This window comes from Trachypithecus francoisi, unplaced genomic scaffold, assembly GCF_009764315.1.
Source record: "Trachypithecus francoisi isolate TF-2019V2 unplaced genomic scaffold, Tfra_2.0 Lachesis_group1, whole genome shotgun sequence".
NCBI classification, from domain to species: Eukaryota; Metazoa; Chordata; class Mammalia; order Primates; family Cercopithecidae; genus Trachypithecus; species Trachypithecus francoisi.
Window position 1 is genome coordinate 148,495,742 of NW_022681454.1, and position 17,332 is coordinate 148,513,073.

Below are 17,332 nucleotides of genomic sequence, written 5' to 3' on the forward strand. Positions count from 1 at the left end.
TCAGACCACCTTTGCCCATTTGTAATTCAGAGACTTGCAGAGCGAGGAGAGAACTGATTCAGCCTTACTCTCTTGTGAGAAGTGTAGTGAAAACCATGTTACTTTAGACCCAGTAGTTTTCTGGACCGCAACAGGATGCGGGGCACCTGGCTTCCCGGGTAAGGTCACATAGTCTCTTAAAATTCTGTCACTAATTCTTTTAAAAGATTTTTTTTTTTTTTTTAAAAAGTCACCTCCTCATGCCTGTCCAAAATGAACCACACAACTGGTTACCTTTCTCTGCCTACCTTTTGGGCTGGGGAAGAGGGGCACCTTTCTCACTCTCAGGGAAGTCCTGAGCAACTGTACAAGCCAGGAAGCACGAGTCACTGAATTGGTGGTGGAGGGGTGTCCGCTTTTTTCTAGTTCTCAGCTGCTTCTGCAGCAGCGTTCACAACGGGAATATTTGTACTGTCCTTGGTAGGCTACAGGTTCACAGCTTCAAATCAAGGCCTCCAAGCATTTTCTTCTCTTACATCACAGTTTTGACAAGTATGCTTTTAAAAAACAACATTTGCAAAACTGGTCTTTAAGCGACGTGAGTCAGAGGTAACAAAGGCATATACCGAATGAAGGTGTGCTCCGGTGCAGCGGAGAGAACAGTATTAGTGTCACAAGCACAGGGGTGCAGACAGTCCTGCCTTCATTGTCATGCCTGCAGCGCACCACCATTATCGTGAAAGGTCAAGATTGTGATTTACTAATTTATAATCTTATTTCCAAGCAAAACAAGTCAATTTCATGTTACAACTTTTTTCTTGTTTCTTTTTATCTTGTTTGGCCTGAGGGTTGGGGGAATTGGGGGGAGTTCTCAACTGCACAATCTTTGAAGTGTAAGTTAATTTTTATGTGATATTTCAGTATATATTTTATTGATTAAATTTATTTGAAAATTTACTTTTTTAAATTCATTTATTCTCAGGCCTGTGCCTTCTGGGATGGGTAGGGAGTTGAACAGGCAGTATCACTTCTACTCAGTTAATAGGTTAATTAATTCTAATAATATCCTCCTTTCCCACCCTCTTGAGACGTCCTTACACAAATGTGCGTTTATACCGTGCCAGTTTATTTGGTTGTGTTTTCATCCTTGTTAACCTGTGTTTAGGTCTGAAAACAGTATATCCAAATTACAGTCTCTCTTGACCACCGCTAATGCCCACCACCTACAACGATGGCTGGCCCGTAGGAGTTGCTCAAAAATATTTGTTGAAGGAAGTGCAGAATGAAAAGTTTTCTTAGAATGGGTAACAGTATCTCTAACATAACATTTTATTTAGTTTAAAATTCCTTAATACAAGAAGGTGTTACTCCTTAACCACTGCTACAGCCATCACCGGACCCTCCTGATGTGGATGAAGCAGGCCGGGTGGCTGCTGGTTGGCTGTGGAGGCACCTCCAGGCACGGGGCCTAGAGGGTGAGAACACTGGTGACACATAACGCCATAGCTGTGGCTCGGGACAGGGATTGAGAGGCAGCTCTCAGGGCACATGGGCGTCAGCTTTCACAGGATCCTGCTCCCAGTCAGGCTGCACTGTTCTCCCTTGGGCATGGGGACCCCAAACATCTCACAAAGACAGCTTCTTCTCCAGGATCTCCTTTATCATGGCTGGATCTGCTCGGCTTTGTGTCGCTTTCCGGACCAACCCAATCAGTTTATTTATAGCTCTGGGGTTTCCCTCCTTCAAATCCATTACCTAGAAAGACAGAAATTACTTAAGAGGAGAAAATGAAGAGACTCATGCCCCCAAATCCCAAACTAAGGCTTAAGTTTACTGAAAATTAAATTCTGCTTATTTCCACTAGTATTAGATATAAAATGAAGAACAGAAAAAGGGGCGGGGGGGGGGGCTAACTTCTGAGTAGGTTTCCAGGCTTCTGTCAAAGGAGATTTTTGCTACTCTACTTTCTGATTAAAATGAGCAAGAAGTGATTGCTGAAAGCCAGAGAAGCTGGCACGTGGGAGGCAGGGCCCTCTCCTCTGGGATGCCACAATGACCGAGGACACTGAGTCTGGGGAGGGATAATCTCTCTGAGATGAATCACTGCGTCTAATCAGTGAGGAGACCTGTCTGATTCTCAGTGACGTTCAGCTGAAATGTGCGGCTTTCCTTCTCCCCATGCTCCCCACCACGAAGATCCCTTTATCAGAAAGCAGATCTACACACTGGCTAAGTCTTTTGGAGCACTGGGTCGGGGGAGTGTGCTGTGTGGGTGGGGGGAGTGAGGAAGCCGGGAGGCACTGAATTCTTATCAAATAGCCACTGACTGTTAGGGCCGCCGCACAACCTCCTGCTCTGCAGCATCTCCAAGGGCAATGACATGAGGATCTGCACTCAAGTGCCGCAGAACAAGCCTGAAACTACTAGCACGTCTTTATCAGTCACCACAGATGAGGCAGGAAGATGAGACTGCTGAGGCCCGGTGCATGCTCACTTTCCTTATCGAGGGCTCTCTACAGAGCTGTAAGTGTCCCCGGGAAGCTGATGAGTGGGTGGGTATTATTCTGAGAAAGTGGCTCACAATTTTTTTCCCCACGGAAAAGTATCTCCAGACAATATGACAAGACTTGGGGAGGAAGGGATGCCACTTGTTTTAGCTTTTCTGTCTTGTGCCGTGCTAAGAACACAAAATGACCTGGTTTTCAGCCATGCTCCTGTCAGGGATTTTCTCCACAATTTATAAATACTTTTCCCTTCTGCCTTTCTTCCCACTTCTTAGAAGCATGCAGCCGAAGTTCCCGTACTCTCCTTGCTCTGCAGGCGCACCTGCTGGTCCCTTACTGGGAGGTCCGCAGGAAGTAGCGCTAACCACAACAGATTCGAAATGCCAACCCTGGGAGAGGGCGACACGCCTGGGACGTCACAGCTTGGATTTCGTGAGCTTGCTGACACCCTTTTAAATTACACCTCCGTGGACAGTAAACTCCAGGGGTGGTATCCTTATAGGAAAAGAAGTTGTGTTTTTCCAGTATCTACCTATTTCATCTCTTCTGACCTTAACTAAAAAGATGACAATGAGGGAATTGTAGATGAAACTGGGCCAGTCATTCTTAGGAAGAGCCTCTGGGCTGCCACAGAGAGTGATGGCGAGGCTCTTGGGCGTGTCCTGGGGCTGGCTCTGCAGGTGGCTCTGGCCCTTTCCCCTGCCCGAGATAGTCACCACTTGAGGATGGGCCTCCATCACGGAGTGGCAGAGCTGCTCCAGTAGCCCCCGGTCCTCCATCAGTTCAAGCTGCTTTTCTGAAACAATCTGCCCTGGAGTCTTGCCTTCCCTCTTCCACAGTTCCTCAAACACCTACGGGCCAGAGAAGGGAGAGGAAAGAGAAACGAGAAGTCAGCTCTTCTGCCAGCTCCATGTGCACTGCTGTGCTGTGTGGAGCTGGGGTGGGAATGAGCAGATTCAATGAAGACCCCGCTGCCTGGGCCTGGCCGAAGGGAAAGGGCGCCTGGCTGCCCTGCCAGGGCCTTGGCTCTCCGGAGGCATCCCTGAGAGCAGGGCTGGGGAACAAGGCCAGCCAGGTGGAATGAACGCGCCTGGGGTCTCCCCCTGAGGCGATGTCTCCCTCAGCACAGGGTGTGAGAGGACTTGGGCCAGCCAGGTGCCCCCGCGCCCAGAGGGATGGTGAGTCCTGCCCGGCCGACTCCACACGGGAGGGGCCGCGGGAGGGTGGAGATGCCCACCACTCATGGGCGCCCGCTGGCGGGAATCGGAGGGCCAGTGATGGATCTGTCTCGTGGCGACTGAATTAATTGAGGTGACATTTTGGTGAAGGATGGGGCCACACAGCCTGCAGGAGGTAACCACAGTACTAAATAAAGTCCAGAAACAGCCTGCTGGGAAAGATGACTTTAGGGGGGCAGGAAAGTAACCCCATAATGAAGATACAAAATGGCAAACAACTGAAAACATAAATTAGAATCCACAGGGGCCTCCTGGCCTACCACATTCATCTCCTACAGGTAGAGCCGGACCCAAATCAGACTAGGATAATGAACGCTAATGGTCGGTGTATTTTTCTACTTAAAAAATGACAACAACAAATCCCCAAACTCATCAAACCCGAGAAAAAGGAAACCATTTTCAAGGAAGGCATTTCCTAGGGTAGCTGTTTTCCTCATTCCTCTTGTTTTCTAGCGAAAGCCAGAACTGCGGGCGGGGAGGAGGGCTTCCTCTGTTGGTCTCCTGCCAGTGCCACCTCCATCCAGCCCACAGTCACGACTGAACACTGAACATTCCCTGTTACCTTGGTGGCCAAGAATGGGCCAACCAGGAGCCATTCCTCCTGGAAAAACAGAGCTCTTCCATAATTAGCACGAACAGCAAAGCAAATGAAAGAGAGATGCTGAGTCTCAGCAGGGCTCAAAGTCTTCCCCAATCTGAATCAAAACAAACCACAAATACTTATCACTGCTACGACAGGCACTGCGCCTCCAGCCTGGCGCCTCGGAACGTGTGCCGTGACGGTGGCCAAGGAGGTGTGCTTGGCAGGTCCTGGGTAAGCTCCCCACAGGGCACCCCTCTGCTGCTGCCCGACTGCTCAGGAAAAGCCTGGCCCTACTCTTAGAAAAATCCAGAACGCATATGCCTCCAACTCAATTCAGCAGATATGTACGTGGCCTGACAATGAGGAAACCATCAGGAGAAGGGGGCACAGAAGCAGGAAGAAACTTCCTCATTCTCAACATGCTGATCAGTGGAGTGTTGGCAGCAGAAGCACTGGGGACCTGGATGGCATTCCATGGAGCTGCCCTGTAAGTCTGAGGAGTCTGTCTGCCTCCTTCCTCTGACACGTTTAGTTTTTGAACTAGGACTTAAATTTTAAAATACATTTTCTAATGATAAAAGTTAATACACATCCACTGCAGAAAACATAAGGAAATACAGGAGAGATCAAAAGAGATCACTGGAATTCCCATTTCTTCAAGAAAACCAATGTTAGTATTTTGGTGTTTTTCCTTCCCATCTTTTTCTTTCTGTTTTGTAACATACTTGTGATCATAACATATATTCAGTTTGTGTCCTGCTTTTTTGCATTTATCACAGAAGTACTTTCTTAATAAATAGATCTAGTATCCGTCAGATGTATTTATCATAATTTAATTAATTATCCCCTCCTCATAGATATCTAGACTTTGACCAGTGTTGATTTTGTTCATCTGCACAGACTCCCAAAAAAGCTCCTAGCTGAAAACCTGGCTCAAAACAGAAACCACCTGTAAGGACTTGCTCATGAAAAGTCTATGCAGCAGTTCCCTCCAGGAAAACCAGGCGGACTGATGAGCAGCCTGTGCCTGGAAGTAGGCGGGGCCACTCCTGGGTCTGCCTCTGCAGACACAGACCAGGGAGCGATTTCTCTGCGCCTGTGGTAGCTGCTGAAGCACACAGCAGACCCTGAGCATGCTGGCCAGCAGGCCAACCTCTGCCTGATGGGACCCACAGCTGGCTGGATTTGCCTGGACCAAAATAAGCACAAGAGTGGCGGGGTGCTTGGGGATCACTTCCAATCACACCATTCAGAAGGAGAAGCAGTGCACCGCTAGGACAGATGCCTTCAAACACAGAGGCTGGCTGCTCCCCGAGAAGGAGGGCCAGGCGGGGTGGGGGTACCAAGCAGTGATGCTAGAGAAACATCATTCAGCAGCCTCCTGGAACCATGGGAACCTGGTGGCTGAAATGTTCTTTCCTCCCAGAGTTAGAACACATGTTAGTTAACTCCACAAATTAGTGCAGTGGCCATGACAGTCGAGGCCCCCAGTGCCCAGCCCCTTGGGCTTATACAACAGATGCTGGTTGTCCCATCCTCTGCTCAACCCTATTTAAGACAAGGATTGTGCACTCCTGGCTGGAGTCCAGGAGGGTGGGAGCCACTGGGCGGTAGTGGCGGGACCCTGTCTCCAGGCCAGACTCTCCTGCTCCTGGCCCTCTTGACGATCACAGAGTGGCCTGTGTGGCTGCCGGGCCCTGTGCTGCAGCATAAATCCTCAGCTTTTGTCAGTTTCATCACACCCTGAGAAGTGATACCCAAGTGCAACTGTTTCTAGCCAGGAGCGCAGCTCCCAGGCCCTGCTGCTGCCTACCCAAGACAGACGTAACAAGGAATTTCCAGCACAGTGCTGGTCCTCTGTGTTAATAAATGGCCGACCAGGAGTACTGGGTAACGCAAGCTGGGAACTCCCCATCACACACAGACACTGGAGCCAGCTCTGACACATGGGGCAGAGACTCAGCCTTTGGTTCCCTGAGGACTGAATTTACACACCCTCTTAACTGCCACCCAATGTTTCTAGCTAAAGCTATTTTTGAAGTATCCTGAAGGAAAGCACACAAGCCTCTAGCCTCTCCCTGCCTGTCCTGGGTTTCCAAGGTCAGGATATGGAGGAAAGACCTGTTCAAGGGACATGGCAGGGAGGGAGCTGTGACAGTTACAGAGAAGGGAGTCCCCTTTTTGGCCAAAGGCAAGTATTGTGAAAGGTTACTTTTGTAGAAAGGCACAAACATCAACCCAAGCCCCTAAGAAAGTGGGGCCCAGTAAACTGTGCAGATAACTAAAGCACTAAAAGAGAGGTAAAGACATCTAGTCATCTGTAATACAGCTTCGGTGCATGATATATAACGTTTTGCACATTAAAAGGTTTTTGGCGATTTCTCTTTAAAGCAGAACCCAAAGTAGACAAGAGATTGGTTATTATGGAACGCTTGTGTGTTAAATGCGACTTCCATCTCTGTGGCACGCAATTCAGCTGGGTCCTGCCAGAAACATTAACTGGACGATCCTCAGGGCATGGTGGATCATCTGCATCTGTTTCAGACGTGCACGAAGGAGATGCACTTACACCCCATATAATTTCCCTTGAACAATGACCGACCAGCCTTCTGGACAACATCCAGGGCGAGTCACAAGAAGCTTGGGAATCCTGGGAGGCTGTTTTCAGGTTAGCTGTGACTCTGACAGTTTGGGAGTCTGATGTGTCCAAGCTGACTCCGTCTTTAGTGAGGGGAGGAGACAGGGTGCCACCTGCCACTTCAATACGCAGCCTGGGTCTTGTGAGGGGCACACGGGATGCTTTTGTCTACAGTTACCAGGAGATAACTGCTTGTGATTATATATAATTTCCCAGCTTCTATTTCTGATTCTGAAGAACAGGGCTGCTTCGTGGCAGCAACCTCTTAACTCCCCTGGCTCTGGGGTGCTGAAGGGATGAGGTTTGTAAATCTCGGGAGCATTGGCAGGACACCGGGAGGAGGGTGCAGAGAAAGGCAGAAGGAATGAAGATAATGCACAAGGAAGTGGGTAAGAGACAGGCAGAGAAAAGCAGATTCATAACCAATTAGAGCACAAAGTGGGAGGTTCTTTGGAATTCAGAATTCTGCTCTCGGAAGAATCAGGACAGGATTCTTCTTTCTGTGTGTCTGTCATCCCTAGGAGTCAGTCACTCAGTCACCTTTCTTCCTTATCCCCTGGTCATCTAATCACTTAATGGAGCCTCTTCCAGTTCTGCCAGAGGAACACCAATAACCGGTAGGATCAGACAGTCTCTGTCCTCGCTCACAGCTTTCGAAAACCCAAGTCATGCTTGGACTCTTCTTCTAAATTTGGAAAAAAAATAACTGCAACATATTTTTTCTTTTTTAAAAAAGTACACTATAAAAATAAGATACAAAAATATTCTCAAGAGATTATGGGGATGCAAATCAAATCCACAGTGAGATATGACTTCACACCCACTAGGATGGCTAGAGAATCAAAAAGATGGACAACAACAAGTGCTGGTGAGGACATGGAGCAACTGGAACCCTCGCACACTGCAGGAGAGACTGCAAGACGGTGCGGCCATTTTAGAATATAGTCTGGCACGTCCTCATAATGTGAATGAAACAGCATTAGCATATGACCCAGAAATTCCATTCCTATAGGTATACACCCAGCCTACGTGCAAAAACTTGTACATGAATGTTCAAGGCTGCATTATTCCTAATAGCCAAAATGTGGAAACAACTTAGATGTCCATCAGCTGACAGATGGACAGACAAAATGGAGTGTGTCCATACAATGGTGGACGGGCTCAGCAGACAAGCAGCCCCATTTAGCCCTAAAAAGGGGTGAAGGACTGATGCGTGCCGCAACGCAGATGGACTTTTCATAAAACATCCAGATAAAATAAAAATAAATACTACAAAATCAATAAATACATAAAATATCCAGATAAAATGTTCAGGACACTATATAATAATAAGAATTAAACTTAAAAAAGTATACTATAACTTCAGTTTTTAAAAGTCTTTATTGCTATCCTTCCTTCCTCCCTCCTACCTTCTTCCTTCATGATGTTCATCTAATATTTAAAGGTAGTTATTTCAAGGTGGTAGAATCTTGGTTTTTCTGCATTACTTGTATTTTTTATAATCAACATATATTACTTTCCCCCAGAAAATCAGTAATTTCCTAAAAAGAGAAAACAAAAGGTAGAAAAACAAACAAACCCCAAGGCAATGATACGTAAGGGGACCCCCTTGAGCAACACACGCTAGACGCCCTTCTCGCCAGACTTGTGTTTTCACTTGACTGCCCCACAGAAGCCACCTCCTTTAAACATGCTGGAAGCTGACAAAATCTGAAAGCGTCCCTACATCTGAACCCAGCTGTCAGCGTCTTCCACCATTTTCCATTTCTTCTTACTGGAACTATCTTATTCACTGCACTAGGTGTTTTGTTTTGTTGTGCTGTGGGGCAGGATAGGTAGGAAAAGGGGAAGGTTTTTTCCTTCTTTCATTTCACATGCAATAATTCATGTGTTCTTCTACATATATATATCATGTGTGTATATATATAGTGATATATATATATATATATAGCTTTTTTTTCTGCCCTCAGGCCATCTGATCTTCCTGCAGCTGCTGTGCATTGTCATAAACATTTGTATTCCCCTGACATCCAGACAAGCTAGAGCCTTTCCTCAACGCGGTGAGGTCCCTGTAGTTGACAGCCTCACTCGAGGTGGGTAAACAGAGCCTTTATTAGTCCTGTCTCCAATTCCATAGCACCCAGCCCGGTGTGTACGCGATGGTACCTCATAATTATCCCAAAGCAGCCACCTTCCCCAAGCCTCCCTTTGTAACCTGCCACTACTGTCGGTGCAGATAAACGTTACATGCAAAAGGCACCATTAAAATAACATTAAACTCCTGGCTGAAGCATTGACAGCTGCAATCTCTGAAGCTGAGATGAGGCAGCCACCTGAGTGTTCTTTATCTTTCTGGTTATGTGTTTCGTTTTCTTTGGTTTTTTGAGATGGAGTCTCGCTCTGTCACCCAGGCTGGAGTGCAGTGGTGTGATCTCGCATCACTGCAACCTCCACCTCCCCAGTTGAAGCGATTCTCCTGTATCAGCCTCCCAAGTAGCTGGGATTATAGGTACCCGCCACTACACCCAGCTAATTTTTGTATTTTTAGTAGAGACGGGGTTTTGTCATGTTGACCAGGCTGGTCTCGAACTCCTGACCTTGTGATCCACCTGCCTTAGCCTCCCAAAGTGCCGGGATTACAGGCATGAGCCACTGTGCCCGACCCTTTGGGTATGTATTTGTAAGAATTTTCTGAATTCCACGAGTCTTTCACCCAGCACTTAGGCAGAGGTACAGACAGACAAAAGGCTGCTTAGGATGATGCTATTTTTCTGAGTTTTCATACATTGGGCATGTCCGTAACATTTTATCTACAAAGTGCACAGTCTGACTTCACCCTCCTTGCTGAGGACAGACTCTCCGAGGGCAACCATGCAGGAGGGACAAGGCAGGCCCTGGGAGTGGCTGGGAGGCGGTGGGGGGTGGGACAAGAGCCCCAGGTAGGCTGAGAGCTGAGCTGAGGCTGCCTTGGGCACGAGGGAAAGTGCTCAGGCGTAAAAGGGCTAGGGGAGACATGTCAGGGGGAGATGTTCAGGGCAAGACTATTTCCCCAGGTTAGCAATGATGACGAGAAGCAGACTGCCTGCATTGCACATACTGGCTTCATATCCTTGCTAAATGAAATGTTGCTACCGTTCAGCATTAAACACATCACTACAAGCATTTAATACTTCCATGATGAAAGTCACTCAGTGATGGCATTTGGGTGTCACAGAAAACATTTCTCGGGACAGTGGCGCAGTCAGAAGCTGTAGGGAGTGTGGACATACCTGTTTAGCTGCTGCTGAAGAAATCGTTCTGCTGTCCAGCAGGTCAAGAAGCTCAGCGAGTGCAGAGGGTGTGACAGGACTGGTGGCCCCCAAAAGAGAAAACACATTTACATTGCACACTGTCAGGGCATCCATGAATGGCTGTTCAGAATCAGAACACTTGCTCTCTTGGGTGTAAATATCAGACCCACACCTAGGGATGAAAGCAGCAGGCCAACTGGGCTCCCTTTTATTTTACTTATTTGTTGTATATCTTAGGATATAACAAATTTTTGTGACTAGTGTTCTTTCTTTTACCACTCAACAATAACAGCTGTTTGGCAGAAGTTGTAGCAACAGACAACTGCTCAGTGCAATTAGTCAAGAAAAGGAGGTGGCTGCAAAATTCATGAACCACAACAGGAAAGGGAAAACAAACTCCAGTAATTAAATATTTTCAACTGAAAGATCAGCCTAAAAATTACTTAAAACAAACAAAAAAAAACAGCTAACAAAGTCACGTTTCTGAGTGTTGCTGTGCAAATATAAATTCCTTTAAATTGTAAGAGATTTTATGCAAGGGAACACAGTGACTACCAGCCACATCTTCATCCGTCCTTGGGAACCTGATACATACTCTCTCCTCCAGGCTCACATAGCTTTCTGGACGCAGAAGGGCCTAGAATCCACATACCTATATTTCTAGGATGTGACTTATTGGCCAATATCCTACGATATAAAAGGTCAGGGGCAACCAAGCATAGTGAAACAGTGAAGTGTCATTAATTCACTTTAAAGTGAACTAATGGTAGGGGTGAGTGCCTAAATTATGGGAAAGACAACAGTGAATTACAAACTATTTCTTTTAAAATGTATGGTTGGCCGGGCGCGGTGGCTCAAGCCTGTAATCCCAGCACTTTGGGAGGCTGAGACGGGCGGATCACGAGGTCAGGAGATCGAGACCATCCTGGCTAACACAGTGAAACCCCATCTCTACTATAAATGCAAAAAACTAGCCGGGCGAGGTGGCGGGCGCCTGTAGTCCCAGCTACTCGGGAGGCTGAGGCAGGAGAATGGCGTAAACCCAGGAGGCGGAGCTTGCAGTGAGCTGAGATCCGGCCACTGCACTCCAGCCCAGGCGACAGAGCAAGACTCCGTCTCAAAAAAAAAAAAAAATGTATGGTTTTCTGACTTCTAAATACAGGTTGAGTATACCTTATCTGAAATGCTTGGGAGCAGAAGCGTTTCCAATTTTGGATATTTTTGGATTTGGGAATATCTGCATTATACTTACCAGTTTAGCATCCCTAATCTGAAAGTCTAAAATCTGAAATACTCCAATGAGCATTTCCTTGGCGCATCATCATCAATGCTCAAAAAGTTTTAGATTTTAAAGCATTTTGAATTTCCAGGTTAGGGATACTCAACCTATATACACAGCAACTAGGCTCATGAAATGCTGTCTGAGATCATCTGGGGAATGGTTTTAAAAAGGTAGGAATGACATCAATAGCATATTAGTGTTACACTGTGTCAATGAGGGCTTCTGAAATGCTTCATGCCACTTGAAAACACCTTCTATTTAAGTCTGGGTTCCCATCATGCACAATTAGTTTCTTTGGATGTGCTTAGAAAATACAGAGGAAACTACAGCTTAGTCCCTATGCCGATTTCCCGGACTCCAAACCAACGGAGTGCGCGTGAACCAGGTGACTTACTGTACTCTGACTCAAGGGCAGTGAAACCCTACTGGGGCTGTCCACTTAAAACAGCTGATGTACTGAGGCGGCCCATTGTCCTTTAAGTGTCTATTGATCCCAAAGTATGACTAAAAGGCAATTCCAAGTGAAACTTAGATTTGGAGAATATCTGGTGTTACTAAATTGGTATTCAGAACATCTGTGAACCACCCTGATTAAACCGCAAAAGCAAGAGGGGCAGAGGCTGCTGAACACACTCATAAACCTCCTACCTTTACTGACAAGTAAAAGGAAGGCCGGTTTTTCTAAAAGCATGGGTTGCTTGGATGTTCTGCAATCCTAGAAAATACAACGGCTCATTATCTTAGAATGCAGACTGTGTGTAGAACCCATAATAAGCACTGAGGTGGAAGTGGATTTCTTGAGCGTGCAAAAAGCCCTATACGAGTCGATGATTGCCTTGGTCTGTCTGGGCTGCTCTAACAGGTTAGTACCAAAGACGGCGTGGCTTATAAATCATGGAAACTTTATTTCTGCTCTGGAGGCTGTAAAGTCCAAGATGAAGGCGCCAGAAGAGTCCATGTCTAGTGAGGGTCCACTTTCTCACTGGTGGCACCTTCTTGCTGTGTCCCCACGTGGTGGAAGGAGTGAGGGAGCTCTCAGAAGTTTCTCTGATGAGGCAGCTAATCCCATTCATAAAGGCCCCTCCCTCATGACCTCATCGTCCACAAAGGTTCCCTTTCCTCATACTGTCACCTTAGGGGTCGGGATTTCAACACAGGAATTTGGGGGAGGATCCAAACATTCAGACCACAGCAATGACATAAAAGACCTGGGGGTGGGAGAGGGACGGAAGAGGAACACAAAATAACTAAAAATAACGTCACCTTTGACAAGTTCATCTAAGGACCTTAATTCATCAGTTGGGTCATAAATTTAGACTACAGAATCTCTCCACGGACGTAATCACACTTGGGATCTCTCCGTCACCTTTCTGTCCCTACAATGCCTGTCACACAGTAGGTCATCATATTTGTGTCACAGGCTTCCTCACACCCACAGGGATGTCTGGCAGACTGCACATGCTAATTCCACATATGCCAGGGCTAAACTTGAGTCAGATGATGACAAAGATCAGTACCTGTCACACCGACCCTGAAAGACCCCACTCATCAGCTAAATAAATAAACCCTCAGACTCGACACGCAATGGCAGCAGCAGCACAGGCTACTAATTTGCTGCTGTCAGGTAATACTGGTTTCTGCACAGTGAATGCGTCTCCGCTGAAGAAACTGACACGGCGGCCTTCAGCTCTGCATGCTGCTCTCTTCCCTCCCATTCTCTGAGGTCACGGATCAACAGAGGAGGGGAAAGGGGCTCTTTCAAAGCTCCAAAATTTGTCCAGTCCCTCAGAGCTCATTCAGGATCACAGCTCCGTCTACAGCTTGGATGATGAGACCAGACATGCTGATGCTTCTGCAACCACTCCCGATCCCCCATGAACCGTGCTGCCTGTCCCAATCCCCAAGCTTATCTCAGGCCCAAAGTCCACCTTCTCTGCTTCTGTTAAAATAGGATGTAAGAAGGAGGAAGACACTGGGACTTGGGCCTCTAGGTGGTACTTGCTGCACACGAGGATTCTGTGCTCATCTTGAGGATTTCACGGTGCCCCTAGCTGGTGCCCCACCAAGCACCCGTTCCACGCAGCCCCCTTCCTGCTCCCCTCCTCTGCACATGCCCTCACCTCCCATTTCACAAGGACATCAGCTGAGCCACAGTCGAGAATTTTCTAGGGCACTCTCTTCCTCCTCTTCCATCAAAAAACCCCTCCACCCCTGCTCAGAACCCCACACTTGCCACTCCTCCGAACCACAGATGCTGGTTTCCTGTGTCCTGTGGCTTGAATCTCACAGCTTCACAAATGCTCCGATCCTCCCTATCTTGACAATGCCTTTGGCTGACCTTGCAGTCACTTGCGTCTACCCAGTTTCTTGCCTTATTGTAGCAATAACGATCTAGCATCAGTGGCTACTAGCTACCCTGTGTAAGCACCTGCCATCTGGATTCTGTGCCCACCCCTCTACAGAAGCTCTTCTCTTAAAAATCACCCCCGTCGCTTGTGGCCAAACGTTCAGCTTCTCCTCATCTGCTGCGCCCTGACTCCTGGGGCTGCATCAAAAGTTCCTGGTGAAACCCCCTTCTTGGGCCTCTGGAATCTCCTCCTCTTCCTTGCCTGTCCCTCGGCTGCTCCTTGCCAGTTCATGGCAGGTGGCTCTGGTGCCCTCTTGCTGAGTCCTCGGACTTGACCCCTAGTCATGAGGAGGATGCCCAGAGCTGCCGCTGCTGCCTCAGGTGCCGTTTCTCTCCCTGGCTGACTTCAACCACCTCCTGAGAGGCCCGTTCACACCCAATGTGCTCTAAACTAGGACGGCAAACTTCTGGAAAGAGCTCGAGTGCGCATATTTGAGGCTTGGTGAGTGCCCTCGGTCATATGTGCTTTGTCTTAACAAGGGTAAAAGCAATTCTTAGTCACAGGCTCTACAGAAACAGGCCAGAGGCTGACATGCTATAGTTTCCCAATCCTTATTCTAAACCAAACTTGTCTTCCTCACAGACCAGCTCCTCTGTATTTCCCACCACCCACCTTGTGTCTCAAATGATGACAACACCATGCTTCTAGGTACCAGAGTGCAGATTATCATGTTATCTTTGCTTTATTCATCACCTACTCCCTGAAAAATCTAGTACCTTATTACCAGATCCTAGTGATCCTTCCAAACATTAATCACGGCCATCCTGCCCTCTGCGCTCCCAGCACCACCACTTCTGACTTGCTGTAGGTCTGGTCACAGTGAGCTCAACAGGTTTGCAATGCCTGCAGCCCATCCTTGGATGCTAGCCTACATTTCATGCTGTGGGACACATCTTCCTCTCGCCTCCAGTCCCTTCTTGGTTTAAAATCCTTCCCTGCTCCAGTGCTCAGGAATTGTAGCCCGCAGCTCACCTGAAACACTGGGACACTCAACTGGCTTGGACAACTGGATAGCTGTACCTGCCTAATTTGACCACAAAATACTTGGTCAGGAAATCTACAATGTCCACTTTCTTAACTAAACCAATTCTGTTACTCATAATTCAGAAGTTGTAAACCAACCTTTCAAAGCAATATACTCAATTAAAAAACCAAGTTCAACAAGAGGTTGGACCCTTCAAACATCAGTCTTCTGAGAGGCCTTTAAAGATGAATGCTAATTCACATAATCATTCTCTACCAATTTGATCTCCAGAGTGTTCCCTGCCTGGGTGTCACCATGAGACTCTAGCTAGTTTTGCAGCTACTGTCCTTCTAAGCTCTGGAAACATTAGCCCTAGTAGCAGAGGCTGTTCATTAATGTTTGCTCTCTGGGTAGCCTAGTATATCAGTCCAGCTAAATGTTCTTTGAACTGTGTAGGAAAAGAGCTGCTATGGTTTGGTTTTGGCTTCTCAGTCCTTGTTCCATTTAAACTGTAAAACAGAACTGTTGCCTGCTTCCTCTTTACTTGATTTTGGAACAACCAAGCCTACTTTTATTTAGAATTGGGTACCCTTCAGGTTCTTAAAACTTTAGTGCTTATGAACTGCTTGGGTAAATACCAGGGGCTCCAGGTCCACTCAACAGGCTAATTTATCTCTCAGCTCCTTTAGAGGCCACCCAAATGGTTGTTAAACCCCTAATTTCACAGACCTACATATAAAGAAGTTGATCACAAGCCAGGCAACTTGGCTTCCAGTTTTTGTGGCTGTGCCATCTGAGGCAAGTCACCTTATCTCCTAAGGCCTCCGTTTCCTCATCTGCTAAATGAAAAAGCTGAAGATCCCTAAGGTCTCTTCCAAGACTAAAGTTCAGCAATTCCATAAATTTTAACCAACAACATAGAAAAACTGTAAGTTTAAAGCTAAGAAATTTCTATTTCCTCCAGAAGCACAAACACCTCATCTTCTTGGAGCTTTCCTGGAATCTTCTGGCTAATGTGAATCTCTCTCCTCGCTGTTGCCACTGCACTGTCTACTTCTAACACTGGAAGCATCCCATTCCGCCTTGAATTAAAATTCTATGCACAAGTTCTAGTCTTCCCCAGGAGGCTGACAGCACCTGTGGGGCTAGAACCGGGTCCTGGGCATCCCCACACACCGCAGGGCGGGGCTCTGCACCTGATGAGTTCACGGCTGAATTCCCCTGGCGCTCCAGAGGCTTCCGATTCTGGCTCAGCTCTGGCTCTGCACACAGCCACAATTCTTGGCCGCTTTCCACCCTCTGCTCCTGCCAGCTACGCTCCTCTCCTTCCCAATCATGCCAGTTCTTTGCCGTTCTTGCACCTGGGCTCCAGGTAGACACTGCCCTCTACCTCACCAAATCCTGTCCAACCTTGAAGGCTCTGGTAGAGCTGTATCCCGTCCATAAACTCTTCGGCACAGCTCCTGCCTCCACAGAATGGCCACAGCATTTTCAATATAAACAGCAGAATTTCTGAAAGGAGAGGCCAAGCCCGGGAGGACAGGGATGAAAGACCAAGAGGCAGGTCGGGTGCAGTGGCTCACGCCTGTAATCCCAGCACTTTGGGAAGCCAAGGCGGACGGATCACTTGAGGTCAGGAGTTTGAGACCAGCCTGGCCAACATGGTGAAACCCTGTCTCTACTGAAAAAATATAAAAATTAGCTGGGTGTGGTGGTGGGCGCTTGCAATCTCAGCTACTCAGGAGGCTGAGACTCGAGAATTGCTTGAAACTGGGAGTCGGAGGTTGCAGTGAGCAGAGATTGTGTCACTGCACTCTAGCCTGGGTGACAAGGTGAGATGCTGTCTAAAAAACAAAACAAAACAAAACAAAAAGACAAAGAGGCAGCAGATGCCACAGGACTTCAGGAGGATGGCAGGTGCTGTGGCATTTAGCACACCCTGGCAAAGAGAAGGTGGCTGACACCGAGGCCCACAACGTGCCAACACTGTGAATTTTCCCCTGAAAAGCTCTGAGGCAGGTCCGGCTATTTTAATTTTACAGGGAGGAAACTGAAGGTCAGAGCAGCCGCGTCGGGAAGGGAACTCACGCCCGGGCCACACTAACACAGGGATGTGCGCATTCCTAGCCAGCGGCTGAACATGGAGTTGACATCATCTAAAGTTAACCTTTTTGAGCAAACAACTGTTGGGAGTTATTTGTCAATATCTGTCTGTCTTCACTCCCCGGGAAGCTGCTGAGACAATGACACACCCACCCAGCCTGGACTCCCCCTGCCCCTGGGAGCTTGCAAGGGCCCTGCTACCTGCCTGCCTATGTGCCGCCGGGAACTCTCTTCCTGATGCCCCACAGTGACACCTACTGCCCATTCTTTCCTTCTTGAAACTTGCTTTTCCCTTGGCTTCTGTGTCACCAGTCCCCGCCCGGTTTCCTGGTTTCCCTTCTAC

General features: G+C 47.6%; 1 protein-coding gene across 6 annotated transcripts in view; it reads right to left on the reverse strand.

Moving 5' to 3' along the window:
• Positions 1-224: 224 nt before the first annotated feature.
• Positions 225-17,332, reverse strand: part of GATB (glutamyl-tRNA amidotransferase subunit B) — an 85,480-nt gene continuing 68,372 nt past the window's right edge. For 4 of the 6 annotated variants that reach the window (XM_033215486.1, XM_033215485.1, XM_033215489.1 and 1 more), the window contains 3 exons: positions 10,212-10,290; positions 3,035-3,334; positions 225-1,734 (listed from right to left, as the gene is read on the reverse strand). In XM_033215486.1, the coding sequence (XP_033071377.1) occupies positions 1,606-1,734; positions 3,035-3,334; positions 10,212-10,290 (508 nt within the window). In that variant the 3' untranslated portion in view covers positions 225-1,605. The remainder of the gene's footprint in view (positions 1,735-3,034; positions 3,335-10,211; positions 10,291-17,332) is intronic. The other 2 variants (XM_033215488.1, XM_033215487.1) reach the window with 1 other exon arrangement.